General features: G+C 45.6%; 1 protein-coding gene across 1 annotated transcript in view; it reads right to left on the minus strand.

Annotated features, from left to right (window-relative positions):
- The window catches only part of kiaa0319l (KIAA0319-like), a 79,455-nt gene that overhangs the window by 11,065 nt on the left and 51,220 nt on the right, over window positions 1–17,170 (minus strand). The window contains exons 15-22 of the mRNA XM_084312219.1: window positions 16,795–16,918; window positions 14,167–14,299; window positions 12,791–12,939; window positions 9,643–9,794; window positions 7,506–7,644; window positions 5,638–5,797; window positions 2,895–3,037; window positions 1,174–1,296 (exon numbers count right to left, since the gene is read on the minus strand). Coding sequence (XP_084168345.1) covers window positions 1,174–1,296; window positions 2,895–3,037; window positions 5,638–5,797; window positions 7,506–7,644; window positions 9,643–9,794; window positions 12,791–12,939; window positions 14,167–14,299; window positions 16,795–16,918 — 1,123 coding nt within the window. The remainder of the gene's footprint in view (window positions 1–1,173; window positions 1,297–2,894; window positions 3,038–5,637; window positions 5,798–7,505; window positions 7,645–9,642; window positions 9,795–12,790; window positions 12,940–14,166; window positions 14,300–16,794; window positions 16,919–17,170) is intronic.

Genomic DNA, 17,170 nt, shown 5'->3' on the forward strand with positions numbered 1-17,170 from the left:
GTGTGCTGTGTGCCTGGTGCCAGTGTATGGCAGCCATTGAGCCTGCGTAGCCCATGGTTGGGTGCTACCAGTGGTAGTGAAGGAGGCAATTTCCACCCTACATTGTGGGGAGAGCTTTGAGTGTCTAGAAAAGCGCTATATAAATGTAATGATCATTCATTCATTCATGCATTCATTCATTCATTCAGTATGTACAGAATATGAACATGTATGGGTAATTAGAATGTACAGATAACTAGTGCAGGTGTTGATACGGGAAATAAAACGATAGTATGTAGAGTATATCTGCAATTTTAAAAGGAACACTCCAACATTATGGGAAATGCGCTTACAGTCTTCTCCAGAGTCAGACAAGAACATGGATATCAATTTCCTCTCTGTGCGTGGAGTAAAAAGCAATGTGTCTTCTTTAAGCTAGCTTAGCACAGCACAAATTAATGGAAGTGAATACGGACCACTAGCCTACCTTAAAACTCCAGGAGAGAAACTGTAGAAGCTGTATCCACTTCCATTAATGTGTGCTAAGGTAGGCTAGCTTGCAGCCGGATAGCTTTCTACTGACTGGTAAATGGTGCATTTATAAAGCGCTTTACAATTTTTTGTTACTCACATTCACCCATTCACTCACACACCGACGGCGGAAGGTGAACATGCAAGGTGCCAACCTGCTCATCGGGAGCAATTAAGGGTTAAGCGTCTTGCTCAAGGACACCTCGACACGCTGCCGGGGAATCGAGCTGGGAACCTTCCGATTACCAGACGACTGCTCTACCTCCTGAGCCACTGTACATACTGCATGAATGCAATTATACAATGAAAAGTGACTAATTTGTGAGGCAGTGGCAGCTGTGATTGGAATGCAATTTGCCTTTCATAACACAGACCACGTTTCCATAAATGTCCATATGTGATTATTCCGACAACACGTGATTATCCAGACCACACGTGATTATCCAGACCACACGTGATTACCCAGACCACGCGTGATTACCCAGACCACGCGTGATTATCCAGACCACGCGTGATTACCCAGACCACGCGTGATTACCCAGACCACGCGTGATTACCCAGACCACGCGTGATTATCCAGACCACGCGTGATTATCCAGACCACACGTGATTATATCCAGACGACATGTGAGGATGCTAGGGACATTAAAGTCGTCTCCTCACCACAGTTGCTCTCGACGTCTCCCAGCTGCGCCCTGATGAAGTTCTCCATCCAGAACGGCTGGCAGACGCAGTGACGTGTGAAGGAGTCACACTCCCCGTGTCCCGAGCAGTTCAGCTGGCAGACTGAGGGAGAGGGAGGGGGGAGAGAAGAGGGAGGGGGGGAGGGAAGAAGAGAGAGGGAGGGAGAGATAGAAGAAGAAAGGGGAGGGAGAGATAGAAGAAGAGGAAGGGAGAGATAGAAGAGGGAGAGATAATAGAAGAGGGAGGGAGAGATAGAAGAGGGAGGGAGGGAGAGAGATAGGAGCAGAGGGAGGGAGAGATAGAATATGGAGGGAGGGAGAGAGATAGAAGAAGAGGGAGGGAGAGATAGAAGAGGGAGGGAGGGAGAGAGATAGAAGAAGAGGGAGGGAGAGATAGAAGAAGAGGGAGAGATAATAGAAGAGGGAGGGAGATAGAAGAAGAGGGAGGGAGAGAGATAGAAGAAGAGGGAAGGAGAGATAGAAGGAGGGAGAGGGAGAGAGTTGGAAGGGGGGAGAGATGGAAAGAGGGGAGAGGGAAAAGAGACATGATGCAGCAACAAAACAAATTCTCAGGAATTTGAGAGATTTGACGTGAGTCTACCTGCACAAGAGGTGAGAACGTGACCCATCTACCAGCACAAGAGGTGAGAATTAGGGATGGGCATTTTTAAGAAAAATCCAGATCGATTGATCGCATGCTATACTCGAGTGATTGTGTATTACTTGTGGAAAAAATAAAAATAAAAAATATTTTAGAATAGTCTTATTTAAAAAATTTTTTTTATTAAAACTTAATTTTGTTCATTCACGTATATGTTTAATAAAACCAACAAACAGTTATAATCGTACACATACATGTGAAACAAATATGTAAAAAAGAATATATATATATTTGTTTTCCATAAAAATCGATTAATAGATTACTCACGCCCATCCCTAGTGAGAACGTGACCCGTCTATTCTGACCACAGGTTTCCCTTTCCTCCACCCTCGTCTCCTCAACTACAGTACAGACTATCTATTAAAGATAGGAACAGCCTACAGTATATTGTGAAAGTGTGCTCCAAAATAATTGGGAGTAAAACAGAGAGACCTATGTTCTCTCTGGACGGACCGGGTGGTCAAGAAGGGGACGAGCATCACTAATCAACCTCTCCACGCTCTGTCTCAGCGGTTTTCGCTGTTGCCTTCTGGCCGCCGCTATGACGTTCCACCTAGTAGGACCAACCGTTACGCCAAATCTTTTGTACCCTCGGCTATCAGACTTTTAAACACAGACAGACAGTAGTCATTTTAAGTAGCCGTTTACACCTAGTTGTCTGGTTTTACTTTTACTGGATTGTGTATTGCATGGAATTTTGTTGCCGTGCTGTCATTGAGACGTTTTGTTTTTGTCGTTTGTTGTTTTTGTTACTCGTTACAAATATGAATAGCCCCAATCGGACAGACAGACAGACTTAAATCATATCCAACAACCAGAATCCTCTGAGATGGAGGTCACAGAGACAAGGGCTGAGCACCACTGTAACTCAAAGTGTGCGTTCCGAGACCAAGTTTGAACGCCTGACATAATATTGCATCAGTCTACCCACATCCTCTTTTCTATTCGCGTCTCCTTCGCTCTTCCGTATGGTTAGCGCATTGCCGTGTGTCTCGACTCTCTCGGTGCTTTTAGCGCGGCCGCGTCCAACGGATACTTACCGACTGTGTCCACTCTCCACGTTTTGAATATGAGGAAGTCGTTCTTCTGCTTGCGCAGCTTGTTCCGGAGGCCCAATGCGACGCTGCGCCCGGACAGGGGAGGGCGCCCCGGGCCGCTGGAGACCAGGAACACCAGGCGCGTGCTGCAGCGGGGAGGAGAGGAGGACGGTGCCGCTCTTTAGACTGACCCTGGATCTGAGAGTCCCTGACCCGACACACACACATCCTCACTACTGACCCTGGATCTGAGAGTCCCTGACCCGACACACACACACACACACATCCTCACTACTGACCCTGGATCTGAGAGTCCCTGACCCGACACACACACACACATCCTCACTACTGACCCTGGATCTGAGAGTCCCTGACCCGACACACACACACACACACATCCTCACTACTGACCCTGGATCTGAGAGTCCCTGACCCGACACACACACACACACACATCCTCACTACTGACCCTGGATCTGAGAGTCCCTGACCCGACACACACACACACACACATCCTCACTACTGACCCTGGATCTGAGAGTCCCTGACCCGACACACACACACACACATCCTCACTACTGACCCTGGATCTGAGAGACCCTGACCCGACACACACACACACATCCTCACTACTGACCCTGGATCTGAGAGTCCCTGACCCGACACACACACACACACATCCTCACTACTGACCCTGGATCTGAGAGTCCCTGACCCGACACACACACACACACATCCTCACTACTGACCCTGGATCTGAGAGTCCCTGACCCGACACACACACACACACACATCCTCACTACTGACCCTGGATCTGAGAGTCCCTGACCCGACACACACACACACATCCTCACTACTGACCCTGGATCTGAGAGTCCCTGACCCGACACACACACACACACACACACATCCTCACTACTGACCCTGGATCTGAGAGTCCCTGACCCGACACACACACATCCTCACTACTGACCCTGGATCTGAGAGTCCCTGACCCGACACACACACACACACACATCCTCACTACTGACCCTGGATCTGAGAGTCCCTGACCCGACACACACACACACATCCTCACTACTGACCCTGGATCTGAGAGTCCCTGACCCGACACACACACACACACACACACATCCTCACTACTGACCCTGGATCTGAGAGTCCCTGACCCGACACACACACACACACACATCCTCACTACTGACCCTGGATCTGAGAGTCCCTGACCCGACACACAGACACACACACATCCTCACTACTGACCCTGGATCTGAGAGTCCCTGACCCGACACACACACACACACATCCTCACTACTGACCCTGGATCTGAGAGTCCCTGACCCGACACACACACACACACACACACACACATCCTCACTACTGACCCTGGATCTGAGAGTCCCTGACCCGACACACACACACACACATCCTCACTACTGACCCTGGATCTGAGAGTCCCTGACCCGACACACACACACACACATCCTCACTACTGACCCTGGATCTGAGAGTCCCTGACCCGACACACACACACACACACATCCTCACTACTGACCCTGGATCTGAGAGTCCCTGACCCGACACACACACACACACACACACATCCTCACTACTGACCCTGGATCTGAGAGTCGCTGACCCGACACACACACACACATCCTCACTACTGACCCTGGATCTGAGAGTCCCTGACCCGACACACACACACACATCCTCACTACTGACCCTGGATCTGAGAGTCCCTGACCCGACACACACACACACACACACACACACACAAGGGCTGAGCCCAAACGTTCTGACCTTAGTTCGTTACGTTGGCATTCGAATTCTAAAACAACATTAGAATTTTTTATTTATAATAAAAAAAATGTATATTTAAAAAGAAATGAAAAATTATGTGTCTATTCATTCTGTTTAAACCAATGGGGTTTTTCTTCACATTTGCATATAAAGGTTAGGCTACACTAATATTATAGTATTAAAAACTGATGAGTTATATTTGAGGATTTAGTTTGAGGATATTTATAAAAAGAAAAAGAAAAACGTTAGAAATATTTTTTGTTAGCGGTCAGGTGGCGTAACGGAGATTGCGTTCGTCACCAAACCCTGGAGCGGCTGGATTCGCCTGTTCGAATCCAGCTCACAGCTCCGGGGTTGTCACCAGCTTGGCTGGCCGTTCACACTAATACAATTGGCAGTATTAGAGGGTGGGAGAAGCTGGCGGGGTGGGTCCGGGTCGTTGTAAACAGCGACTCCTACAGTTCGGTCGGGGCGCCTGCTAAGCGCGGATAGGACCTGAGTGGGATAGTGTGATCCTTCCACACACTACACCCTCTCAGTGAGAATCCGCGCTGCCAGGTGAAAAGAAGCGGTTGATTGGCTGGACGTGTGTCGGAGGAAGCACGTGGTAGCCTCCACTCTCCCAGACCGACTGTGGGGGGTAAGTGCGCAGCGACCAGGAAGGGGATTGGGAATTGGCATAACGACTAACATTGGGATGGGAGAAAATCGGAGGAAAATGGAGGGGGAAAAAGATAAAAAAAAAAGAAAAAAAATAAAGAAAATGGTACATTTCAGATAATGATTGAAGAAGTGAGTCTTTAGTCGACGGCGAAAGATTGGGACAGGTTTCGGCTGTCCCAACTGTGGTGGGAAGTTCGTTCCACCATTGTGGGGCAATTTAACAAAAGAAATCCAGTTTTCATGTTGGACTCGGTGTGGCAGACCTCGTAGAGGGACTCACCTGTGCTCGTTGAAGGCGCTGATCTCCCGCACGGTGATGTCACTGTCCAGCACGGCCAGCAACACGCCCACCTGACGCAGCAACATGTTACGCTGCTGGTGGCTGACCTGAGACACCGACACCTCCAGCACCAACTCCACCAGGTCACGCTCCCACATGTCTGACAGGAGAAGGGGGGGGGGGGGGGGGGGAGAAGAGAGAGGGGGGTAGAGAGGAGAGAGAGAGAGGGGGGAGGAGAGCGAGAGGGGGGGGAAAGAGAGAGAGAAGAGAGAGAGAGGGGAGGAGAGAAAGAGAGGGGATAGAGAGAGGAGGGGAGGGGAGTGAGAGGGGGGGGGAAGAGGGGGGGGAAGAGAGGGGGGTAGAGAGGAGAGAGAGAGGGGGGTATAGAGGAGAGAGAGAGGGGGGAGGGGGAGAGAGGGGAGGAGAGGAGAGAGAGGGGGGATAGAGGGGGAGAGGAGAGAGAGAGGGGGAGAGGGAGAGAAGAGGGGAGGAGAGAAAGAGAAGGGAGAGAGGAGAGAGGGGGGAGAGGAGAGAAGAGAGAGAGGCGGTAGGAGGGGAGAGAGAGGGGGGGGAGGTGAGAGGGGAGGAGAGAAGACAGAGAGGGGGGAGAGAGAGAGAGGGGAGGAGATAAGAGAGGGGGAGAAGGTAGAGGAGAGAGGGGGGGTAGAGAGAGGGGGCAGAGAGAGAGAGGAGAGAAGAGAGAGAGGGGAGGGGATGTAGAGAGCGAGGGGGGAGGAGGTAGAGAGGAGAAGAGATAGAGGGGGGTGGAGAGAGGAGAGAGAGGGGGGGAGAGAGGAGAGAAGAGAGGCGGAGGAGGTAGATAGGAGGGGAGAGAGAGGGGGGAGGAGAGAAGACAGAGAGGGGGGAGAGAGAGAGAGGAGAGAAGAGAGAGAGGGGAGGAGGTAGAGAGGAGAGGGGGGGAGAGAGAGGGGGGTAGAGAGAGAGGAGAGAAGAGAGAGAGGGGAGAGGAGGTAGAGAGAGGGGGGAGGAGGTAGAGAGGAGAAGAGAGATAGAGGGGGGTGGAGAGAGGAGAGGAAAGAGAGGGGAGGAGGGTAAGGAAGAAACAGAGATAGAAAAGGAAAGAGGAATGACAAATAAAAATTAGAAAATATGGCACATCGCGATATCCATCTGGGACTCCCAGATCCAGGGTCAGAAGTGAGGATTCTTACTGTGTGTGTGTGTGTGTGTGTGTGTGTGTGTGTGTGTGTGTGTGTGTGTGTGTGTGTGCGTGTGTGTGTCAGGGCAGGGACTCCCAGATCCAGGATCAGAAGTGAGGATTCTTACTGTGTGTGTGTGTGTGTGTGTGTGTGTGTGTGTGTGTGTGTGTGTGTGTGTGTGTGTGTGTGTGTCAGGGCAGGGCAATACACTGATATGTATTGTTAATAGTATTGTGCCATTTGGTATCATGGTATTCTCTTTGATATCGTCAACTGTGACACACATTACTACCGTAGTTACATTTCCCACACAATGACCGATGACTGACTGTGATGTTAATTTCATTCTGATACTGTATCATGCTTCGAATTATGATCAACATCCGATGGATTATTGAACATGCAATTTCCCATACGTATGTAGATATTGTGAAAGTAATAATCATCAGTTGTTCACTTCGGCCCAGTTTTGCTCATCGCAAATCAATACATCAATACCATCACCAGCTGATATATGTTTGCAGATATATATCTACCCAGTTTTGCTCATTAAACCGATATATATATATATATATATATATACAGTATCAATGTTTTTCACACTCCAGAAAGTTACTGTGGGTCATACGTATATATAAAAAAAAAAAAAAAAAAAAAAAAGGTTAAATAAAATAGGTGAGTTCAGTGTGCATGTATGTGTGTGTGTACCTGGTTTAACCTCCACCGTGCCTCTGTCGGAGTGGGTCTGTCCCTTGCTGTCAGTGATGGTCAGAGTGAAGCTGTACTTCCCCTCCACCAAGTTGCCGAGAAACAGCACCGCCTGGTGGTCGGAGTTGTTCAACACAACCTAGACGGATAAAAGAAAAAAATAACTATACATTATTTTACTTTTTGAGAGACTTCAGGTTAATTTAGTCTACTGTTGGCCACATCAGTCCCACTTGTAATTGTTTGGTTACACTCTTGTTATTATCTCAGTGCCACAGTCTTTGCTGTAGCTTCTGGTTTTTGTATGTTTCATTTGGCCCTGAACATAATACATAACATATCATGACCACCTGAGAGCTCCACAGTCTGTGGACATTTTTAAACAAGGCCACCCTCCTTTTTAATAGAGCCTTTGGCTAATTCCACTTTGTCTTTGGTTTGTGTATTGGGAATCACCCCTAGCTCTGCATATTTTATCTGTTGCTTTGAATTTTTATTATATATATATATCTTTTTTTACTTTGTTTGTTTTTAACCTGTAGCACTCTATCAACATTGTATTGTAAATGAGGGCTATTTTATTGTATTGCACTATTGCATAATTTGACTCTTTTTATTACTGTCCATTTTAAACTGCCATAGAATCAAACCGTAAACAAAGAGGCCTATTGGGATGTTAGACCCTAATGTGGAAAACGATGTAATGATTTAATTTAATGCGAGTCCACGACCCCATTTTATTTAGGATTTTCTTTTGGGGACCTCACACTTAATGTATCACGTAATTTCAACGTGGAATTAAGGAATATCAAAATAAAAGCACACGTTGTTGAACTTGATCATGCATATTTATTAGAAAATGTTATTACAGCACTATCTTATTTATAAACATTTATAAAACTAGGCATATTTAGCCAAAATATGTTGCCAGATATATATATATTTTTTTTTACTTGCCAATGCGCGACCCCACTGTCACCTACCCACGACCCCACTTTTGGTCGCAACCCGTAGTTTGAGAACCGCTGCTCTATGCCTTACCTTGACCTGCCAATGCTGTGCTCATGTTATGCCTTTTTTCTTTTTTTACTGCCGTGATGCACTTTGAGCTGCAATTCTGGTATGAAAGGTGCTATACAAATAAAGTTTATTATTACAACAGACAGGATTTGAACCCCGGCGTGGCACGACGAGGGAAACCAAACATCTGACAAACTGCAGAGAGGAGAGATATTCAAATGGTTCATCTCTGTGCTTTTGTTTCGCTACTAGATGAGCAGCACATCACTAGATCTTCTGTGTATAGAGTTGTGGTGTAAAATCTACACGTCACATTAGCCTTTTGATGTTCATAAATGGTCAATGGTGCTTTTATATAGCAGCTTTTATCCAAAGTGCTTTACAATTTGTTCCTCACATTTGACCCATTCACTCACACATTCACACACCAATGCCAACCTGCTCATCGGGGAGCAATTAGGGGTCAAGCGTCTTGCTCAAGGACACTTCGACACACTGCCCGGGAGGAGTGGGAATCGAACTGAGAACCTCCGGATTACCAGAGGACTGCTCTACCTCCCGAGCCACTGTCGCCCCTGTTCATGAACATTTAGTGAAGGTTCAGCTCCAATAAAGTGGGGAGGAGACAGGGAGGAGACAAGGAGGAGACATGAAGGACACGTGAGGAGACGGCGAGGAGAGAGGATCGACTGGCTTCTATACTTTCTGCAGTTGACTTCCTTGAACGTCACTGTGTTTATATACAGTACATCCTTGAGAAAAAAAGAACGTCAGTTTCCGATGCCATCACCAACACGTGAACTCAAGCAAGAACAATGGTTCAGTATGAAGAACTAATAAGGGCTGTTCTACATGTAATAGGCCTAAAAGGTTTAAATTCGATGTTAATAAAATCCATGTTAATATAATTGTAAGAAGGTCAGGGGCCGTGCACGAGTACCAACAGATTAGGACTACCGCAGAATTACTCAATCATTTGATTTTGAGACTGGAAAAGTCCTTCTCTGGGTGACATCCAAACAAATTGAAGATATCTGCCTCGTTTTGGCAGAGATAACCGTCTCATCTGTGGCCGAGCAACACCACAGGGACGGTCTCCCTGGCCTACTGGTCTCACCCCTGCAGCTGGACTGCTGTCGTCCCGGCTCCACAGGTAGCTGACCGCACCCTTGTCGTCTGTGGAGCGAGACCCGTCTACAGAGGCCGTCCTCAGGGGCAGAGAGACGGGCGGGCTGGACTGGACGTGGGCCACTGGAGGCTGGTCAAGCTCTGGAGGGAGACAAGAGAAGAAACATATATGTTGACTGTAGGGCTGACCCCTATTAGTCGACTAATCGGTAGAAAGGAGCCGTAGTCGACTGCCAACCTCTTAGTCGAATACAAAAAAAAATATATATATATTTATAATATATATATTTTTTTATCATTCTTTCCAAAAGAAAGGAGGCCTAGAAGCGTGGCTAACGCTAATGGCACGCATACCAGAGGCTAAAAAACAGGCACAGAGGCACTGCAAGAGGATTTCACCCATCTAATGAACACACTAGACTAGACAAATATCAAGATGTGTCAAGATCAGTGGACCAATTGCATGCTTTTGCAGAGGACAAGAAGCCTTCAGTCGACTCCTTCAGACATTAAGCACCCCCCACAGCCCAAATGGGATAAAAAAAAATTATAATATATATATATATTTTTAGTCGACTAATTTTGCTAATTTTGGCCAATCATAGTCAACTATCCAAATCCTTAGTCGGGGACAGCCCTAGTTGACTGACAACATTAGAGACATACTGTACTTATATGTTAACAATATTAGAGACATACTATACACTTATATATGTCAACAATATTAGAGACACACTGTACTTATATGTTAACAATATTAGAGACATACTATACTTATGTCAACAATATTAGAGACATGATACTATACTTATGTTAACAATATTAGATATGCTGTACTTATATGTTAACAATATTAGAGAAATACTATTCTTATGTCAATCAATTATGTCCTTACTTATGATCCATTTAGTTCCGCCGTTAAGTCCACAGTCTTGAAACACTGGCACATTCTATCATCGGATAGAACCTTAAACGACCGCTTTCAACACCCTCCGCGCATAAAAGAGCTACTAACCTGAGGGGGCCGCCTCGTTAGAGCGGACTCATATTCAAGGCCAGAGCCTTTTATTTATGGGAGCTTCCCATGTAGAGCATCGCATGCATATCTTGTAGCCACATGGTCAAAACAAAAACACATTCCACGACTCCCATACTGGGAAGAATTACGCGATCAGATCTCTAATAACGTGCAATTCCACACAGTGTATTTATTATTCTGCCAGTGTAAAAAAAATACTATGTTGGACAGACATCCCGCAAAAATTTTAAATCAGATCGAACGAACACGGAAGCAATATAAAGCGGGCCGGGCCGACATTAATTCTCCCGCGGCACGACTTTTTAACAAAATGGATCATAAAATCAGTGACCTCATTAGTGTATAGGTTTGGAGATGGTATATGTTAATAGAAGGGGTGGCAACCCCGAACAACTTCTGTTGCAGCGGGAATGTGTCTGGATTCATCGGCTCCCATCGATGTTTCCATCTGGTATGAACGAAGAGTTTAATTCCTGTAGGTGGAGTCTTAGCCTACAAACCAATAGTATCCAGCTGCAGAACGGCAGACCCAGCCACACTCTCAGACCCAAATTAAAAATATATATTTTTTTTAATCCCAATTTCTCACATTACATTCACCCTGAATGTTGACGTTATCCAGGTGAAAAGTTAACTTCATTCAAGCGAGCCATTACAATCCCGACATAAATCATTTGATGTATAATTAAATCAAAGGAAATGCGTTTGGGTCTGAGAGTGTGGCTGGTCTGCCGTTCTGCAGCTGGATACTATTGGTTTGTTTTGGCAAAATTCTTCTGCTCTGTGTGACAATAAATAAATGAATGATGATATGCAATTTAAAACTAAGGCCTCAGTATGAGTTTAAGACGTGAACATGGTCATGTTTGTTGAATAAATTTTTTTTTTGATCGGATCGGGAAAGATCGGTATCGGTAGATACTCAAAATCACATGATCGGGATCGGATCGGGAGCAAAAAAACGTGATCGGGACATCCCTACTACTAACCCGTCTACTGTATAAACACTCAATGACTATTACACTGATTTATGAACGGTCTAAACAACCTGATACTCCCAGTGTGCTACAGTTTAATTGAAATAAAATGATATTCCTTGAGTGCGGTTCCTATATTAGGAGATATCTTAACATTCCTAAACTTTAGGTCAGATTCAGGGGTCCGTTTCTGGTAGGACCTCACATGACAAGAGTCATGGTCCAAGAGTGTTTGAACGTGTGTGAGATTATGTGCAAAAAAAAAATCAGCTTTGTTTTTTTCTTTTTTTTAGGTGAAGTGCCCCTTAAGGGTAAATATCTTAAAAACCAGACCGTTGACAGTAGGAGATTATTTTGACTAATGGAGACAAGCAATTACAGCAAACCCAGTGGAATGGAAAGGTATCGTCTCATTGAAAGAGCAGCCTCTGGCATCATTAAGCGGAGCATAATTGGTGCAATTAAGATTGTTACAAGGTTGTCAAGCAGCCTAACCGGTTCTGGCCGGCCGACTTCAATACCTTTGTGCGGAGGCTATTTTTACAAGTCGCATGGTGGGACATGATGACGTGAGAACGTCCTTCCTTTTCTTGTGTAAAAACAGAAACATGGCCACAGCTAACCCACATTCATTGTTAACCTCTTAACATGCACCCGGGTCTTATTCGACCCGTTTTGCACTCGCGGCACTTTGGCCTCGTTTTTAAGGTGATCTAATGGTTTTATGCCAATGAACCAATACATTGCTTGAAAGGTAAAATTGTCACCGTTCGATTGACACCCTACTCAACGTATTAGGTGCTCGCAATCTCCGGGAATAAGACGAAACAACCAACGAGCGTCATTCTGAAAAAGTGACCACCTCCTGTTTCGCCTTCCGGTAAAATCGGTCCAATCACGTCTGACCGGTGAAAATGATTGGCCCCTTTTGTAGCCAATGAAATTCTGCAAACGGGGATATATACAACTCGAAAGCCATACATTTCAAATGCTTCGTTCTGAGATTATTCTTCATACAGTAAATAATTATTTAGTTTGTTTGGGGCTCGAAGGGGGAGGGGCCTGTGCAACTCCACCCTCTCCACACACACACACACACGCTTGCGCGCACACACACACACCTTCCCGCACGATGACCGTGACGGTGTGGGTGCTCTGCAGTTTCCTCTCGTCCGATACAGTCAGGGAGAATTCGTACTCGCCCTCCTGGAGACCAGTCACCGTGGCAACAGCGCTGTCTGCATTCTCAATCTTTACACCATCGGGACCCCTAAAAGTGTGAGGGACGGAGAGAGAGAGAGCGAGAGAGAGAGACGGACAGCCAGAGGGAGAGAGACCAACAGCCAGAGAGAGAGAGAGAGAGACCGACAGCCAGAGAGAGAGAGACCGAGACAGACAGCCAGAGAGAGAGAGAGAGAGGCCGACAGCCAGAGAGAGAGAGAGACCGACAGCCAGAGAGAGAGACCGAGACAGACAGACAGACAGAGAGAGAGAGAGAGAGACAGCCAGAGAGAGAGACAGACAGACAGACAGACAGACAGAGAGAGACAGAGAGAGAATGTTAGAAAACAATATACAAACAAGAAAAGCTAGAAAACGATGAACAAAAACCACATGTCTAAAAAGGTCAAGGATGGTACCTGGCGGGCACTGCTCAATGGTCTGTCATTTCTCACAGTATAATGACTCTGAATATTACAATTGTTTTCTCTTTGGGGAATTTGTTCTTCAGGGAAGTTATATCATTTGGTTGTTCTAAATAAGGACAGTAATTTAGACCAATCACACATACTAAACGAAAGGCATGTGATTAACTAACCAAAGTCTAAAAAAAGAGAAAATAAAATGAGGCATAATTGACAGTTGTGTTCCTGGGTAGGCTGGGAACATACTTTGTCCCTGGCAAGTTTAACACGTTGTATATAATGAACTATGCGAGTTGCAGATTCAGTATGAGCCATGAAAAAACATCAAGCTCTGTCCTGGCAATTCTGGAGGCAGCTTTCGATTTGGATCAACCGACTAGTGTTTCTATTGTCGCCTAGCAGTGGGCGACATCACCCCGTGATTAGTGAAACGAGTCATTCCACCCCCTCCTAATGTACAGTCTCCTCCCCATCGTATGTATATATTTTCTGTTAGGATCTCTGTTTAACAGTACTGTATATTTTCATATCTTGTATGTCACAAATGTAACAGTACTATATACCTGTATGACTCATAAATGTCATGATATAAATCTGTATATCTGTATGTGTTGTGTATGTCATAATGAATTGAAAATGGGGGACCCTGATGTAAACAAGACGAAAGTCTTTCTCTGGTCTGCATCCCCCTTAACAATTGTGTGTATTGAGAGCCGTACTGTAGTATTGTACCCATTCTGCAATCTGTTAATAAAGTTTTCATTCAATCAATCAATCAATCAATCCTCGGTCGTGAGAGCCGTTTGCGAGCGGTGGTGGTGGTGGTGTGCGAGCGTGTGTTTCCGACTGACTTGGTCTGTTTCCAGTGGTAGGCGGCGATCTTCTGGTCGTCGCTGCTCTTGCTGCCGTCCAGCGTGGTCCGGTCTATGGGCAGCGTCAGCTCCTTCTCTGGACCCGCGTTGGCCACCGGAGGCTTGTTGTTCTCTGGAGGACAGGGAGGACGTGGGGACACCTTTCATTAGCTGCTTTTGATGCATTGGGGGAAGTAGAAGTAGAAAGCTTTATTGTCATTTGCACAACGTCATTTGTTTATGCAGCACATCAAAAAAATTTACCTACATATAGGGCTGTAGTACCGAATGTAATTTTTCAGGAGAGAAAGAGCGCGGAAGCAGGGAGCAGGGGAGAGAGAAGGGTGGAGGGGACAGAGAGGAGAAGAGAGAGAGAACAAGAGAGAAGAGGCCAGAGGAGGGAGGAGAAGCGAGAGAGAGAGCAGAGAAAACGTATATCTCTAAACAGACAAAGAGTCATATTACTAAATGCATATGCAAACATGTAAATCGTGATAGTAACGTCACGTTTATGCGTACGTGACGCTTGGTACAACCACTCTGCTGGTACATATATCAAATGGTTTACAGTAAACTGTCATAAGGGGGCCGCAACAGGCACAGACCGACTTAGGCTTAATTCCATTTAAGGCCTTGTTTGACTGTGGACACGATGTACAGAATTGGATAAAAATAGGATGTGTTCATCTCATTTCTCCTCGTTACAATCATACAGTAGAGAAAAAGATATTGCACATCGGCGAAAAATATTGCAACATAGAGATGACATTATTGCACACGTCCCAAACATCTGCAATGCCGTATTGCACATACATGTATATATTGGGGGAAATTGAGGAATGCACTATTATAAAAAAAAAAAAAAAAAAATGTATCCCAGGGGATAAACAGATAACACCACTTGTCTCCCAAGTAAAACTCTGAATAAGGATTCTGAACCTCTAGCCAGAGGTGATTCTCAGCCTGCCCTGGGCTTCATCTGTCACATAAACAGCATTTTATGAATTAGTTGTTATAAAGAGCGATACACTGCTCTGTTGTGCCTCATTACATCAACGCTGTAATTATTGTACTGTAAATGAGGGCTATTCTATTTTACGGCACTGCACTATTGCACTATTTTACTCCATCTATTCTATTTTACTCTTTTCATTATTGTCTATTTTAAAACTGCCATGGAATCAAACCATAAACAAGGTGGCCTATTGGGATGTTGGAGCCTGATGTGAAAAACTATGTGATTTTATCTCTCCACTTTGTGCTCATTTTGTGTCTTTTCTTCTTTCTTTTACTGCTGTGAAGCACTTTGAGCTGCAATTCTTGTATGAAAGGTGCTATACAAATACAGTTTATTATTATTATTATTATTATTATTATTATAACTCATCACATACACATTGCCATGTTGTTGTTTTGCCAAGTTTAATTCTACTTTTATGAATCCCCTTGGGGCGCCCGGGGACCGACTCCGGCTGTACGGCCAGCACCTTGCTCAAGGGCAACGGCAGGAGTATATATACCTAGCATATATACGATACCGAGAGACACTGAGTAAATACAGGGCCCGATTAACAGTACACCGCTATATTCAGCTGTATTCATTCCCATGCCGGGCATGGTAAAGGACAGGTCCATGGTAAAGGTCCATGGTGAACGGTAAAGGTGCATGATGGGCTGACCTCACAGCTAGATGTGTGTTCAAATAGAAAGACACTGTTCAAACACTGCTAGTACGTCTTGCCAGTCCACGCTTTCCATCCTTGTCTAGACTACATGTCTCGACTATCAATCCATACAAACTCATGTACGTACGTGCGCACACGCACACACACACACACACACACTCTTCCGCTCTATTTAATGCTATTTCCTTAAAATGTTAAACAAACTGCCGTTCAGATGAGCACGAGCTGGGCTACTATTGACATTTAGCGCCATACATTCTACAGTGTTATGAGAGCAGGCCGCTTGCCAGCTACTACCTATAGCAACGCAGTGCACGGTTCGCACTTCTTGTGTGTGCATTTGTAGACTATGTAAAGAAAAAGGGGCAAACTGATCGGATAGGCATGTGTACAGGGGTAGTGAAGATATACGTATCTATCCATTAGTATAACTTGAGGGAGAAAGATAAGAGAACTGAGGTCCAGGTATAGCATGCCCTTTAAGTGGACTACTTGGAAGCTTTGCCCACGTGGCCGTATATGAAGAAATGGCTTGGTGGTAAATGGTGCCTTTATATAGCAGCTTTTATCCAAAGCGCTTTACAATTTCCGTTCCTCACATTCACCCACACATTCACACACCGACGGCGGAGGCAACCATGCAAGGTGCCAACCTGCTCATCGGGAGCAGTTATTAGGAGTGTTTTCGAACTCCAGATTACCAGACGACTGCTCTACCTCCTGAGCCACTGTCGCCCCCCCCCCCCCCCCCCAATACAAACACATGTGGTTAGTCTACGCTACGCCCTCCCCAGACCGACAGTCAAGGCTATACGCACAACGACCAGGAAGGGAATTGGCATAACGACTAAATTGGGGTTGGGAGAAAATGATAGAAAAAAAAAAAAAAAAAAAAAAAAAAAAAAAAAAAAAAAGGTAAGAAGATAATATGAGGTGTTCACACCTGGCTGCACGATGGCGGTGACCTGCGCGGTGTCCTGCTGTCCGGCGGAGTCCGTCACGGTGAGCTGGAAGGTGTAGTCTCCCTCCTGCATGGCCGACAGCTGCAGGTTGGGCGTCCGCACGCCCTGGAGGGGAGCAAACACGCGCTCAGATCATTTCTTCTGAGACCAGGTTTCTCTCACAACCATAGACGCTTCATACTGTATTCTTACGGCTTTGTGATACGCAAACGTTTTGTTATTTTTTTTATTCGATTCGCTCACGTAAGAATACATAATACAAATACAATATTTATAAAGTGGTCAGGGCTTATGTTAAAAGGAACACGCCAGCTTTTGGGGAAATTTGCTTATTTGCCATCTACACTGGAGTTAGAC

This window comes from Notolepis coatsorum (genome assembly GCF_963971535.1).
Source record: "Notolepis coatsorum genome assembly, chromosome: 4".
In the NCBI taxonomy this organism is placed as follows: Eukaryota; Metazoa; Chordata; class Actinopteri; order Aulopiformes; family Paralepididae; genus Notolepis; species Notolepis coatsorum.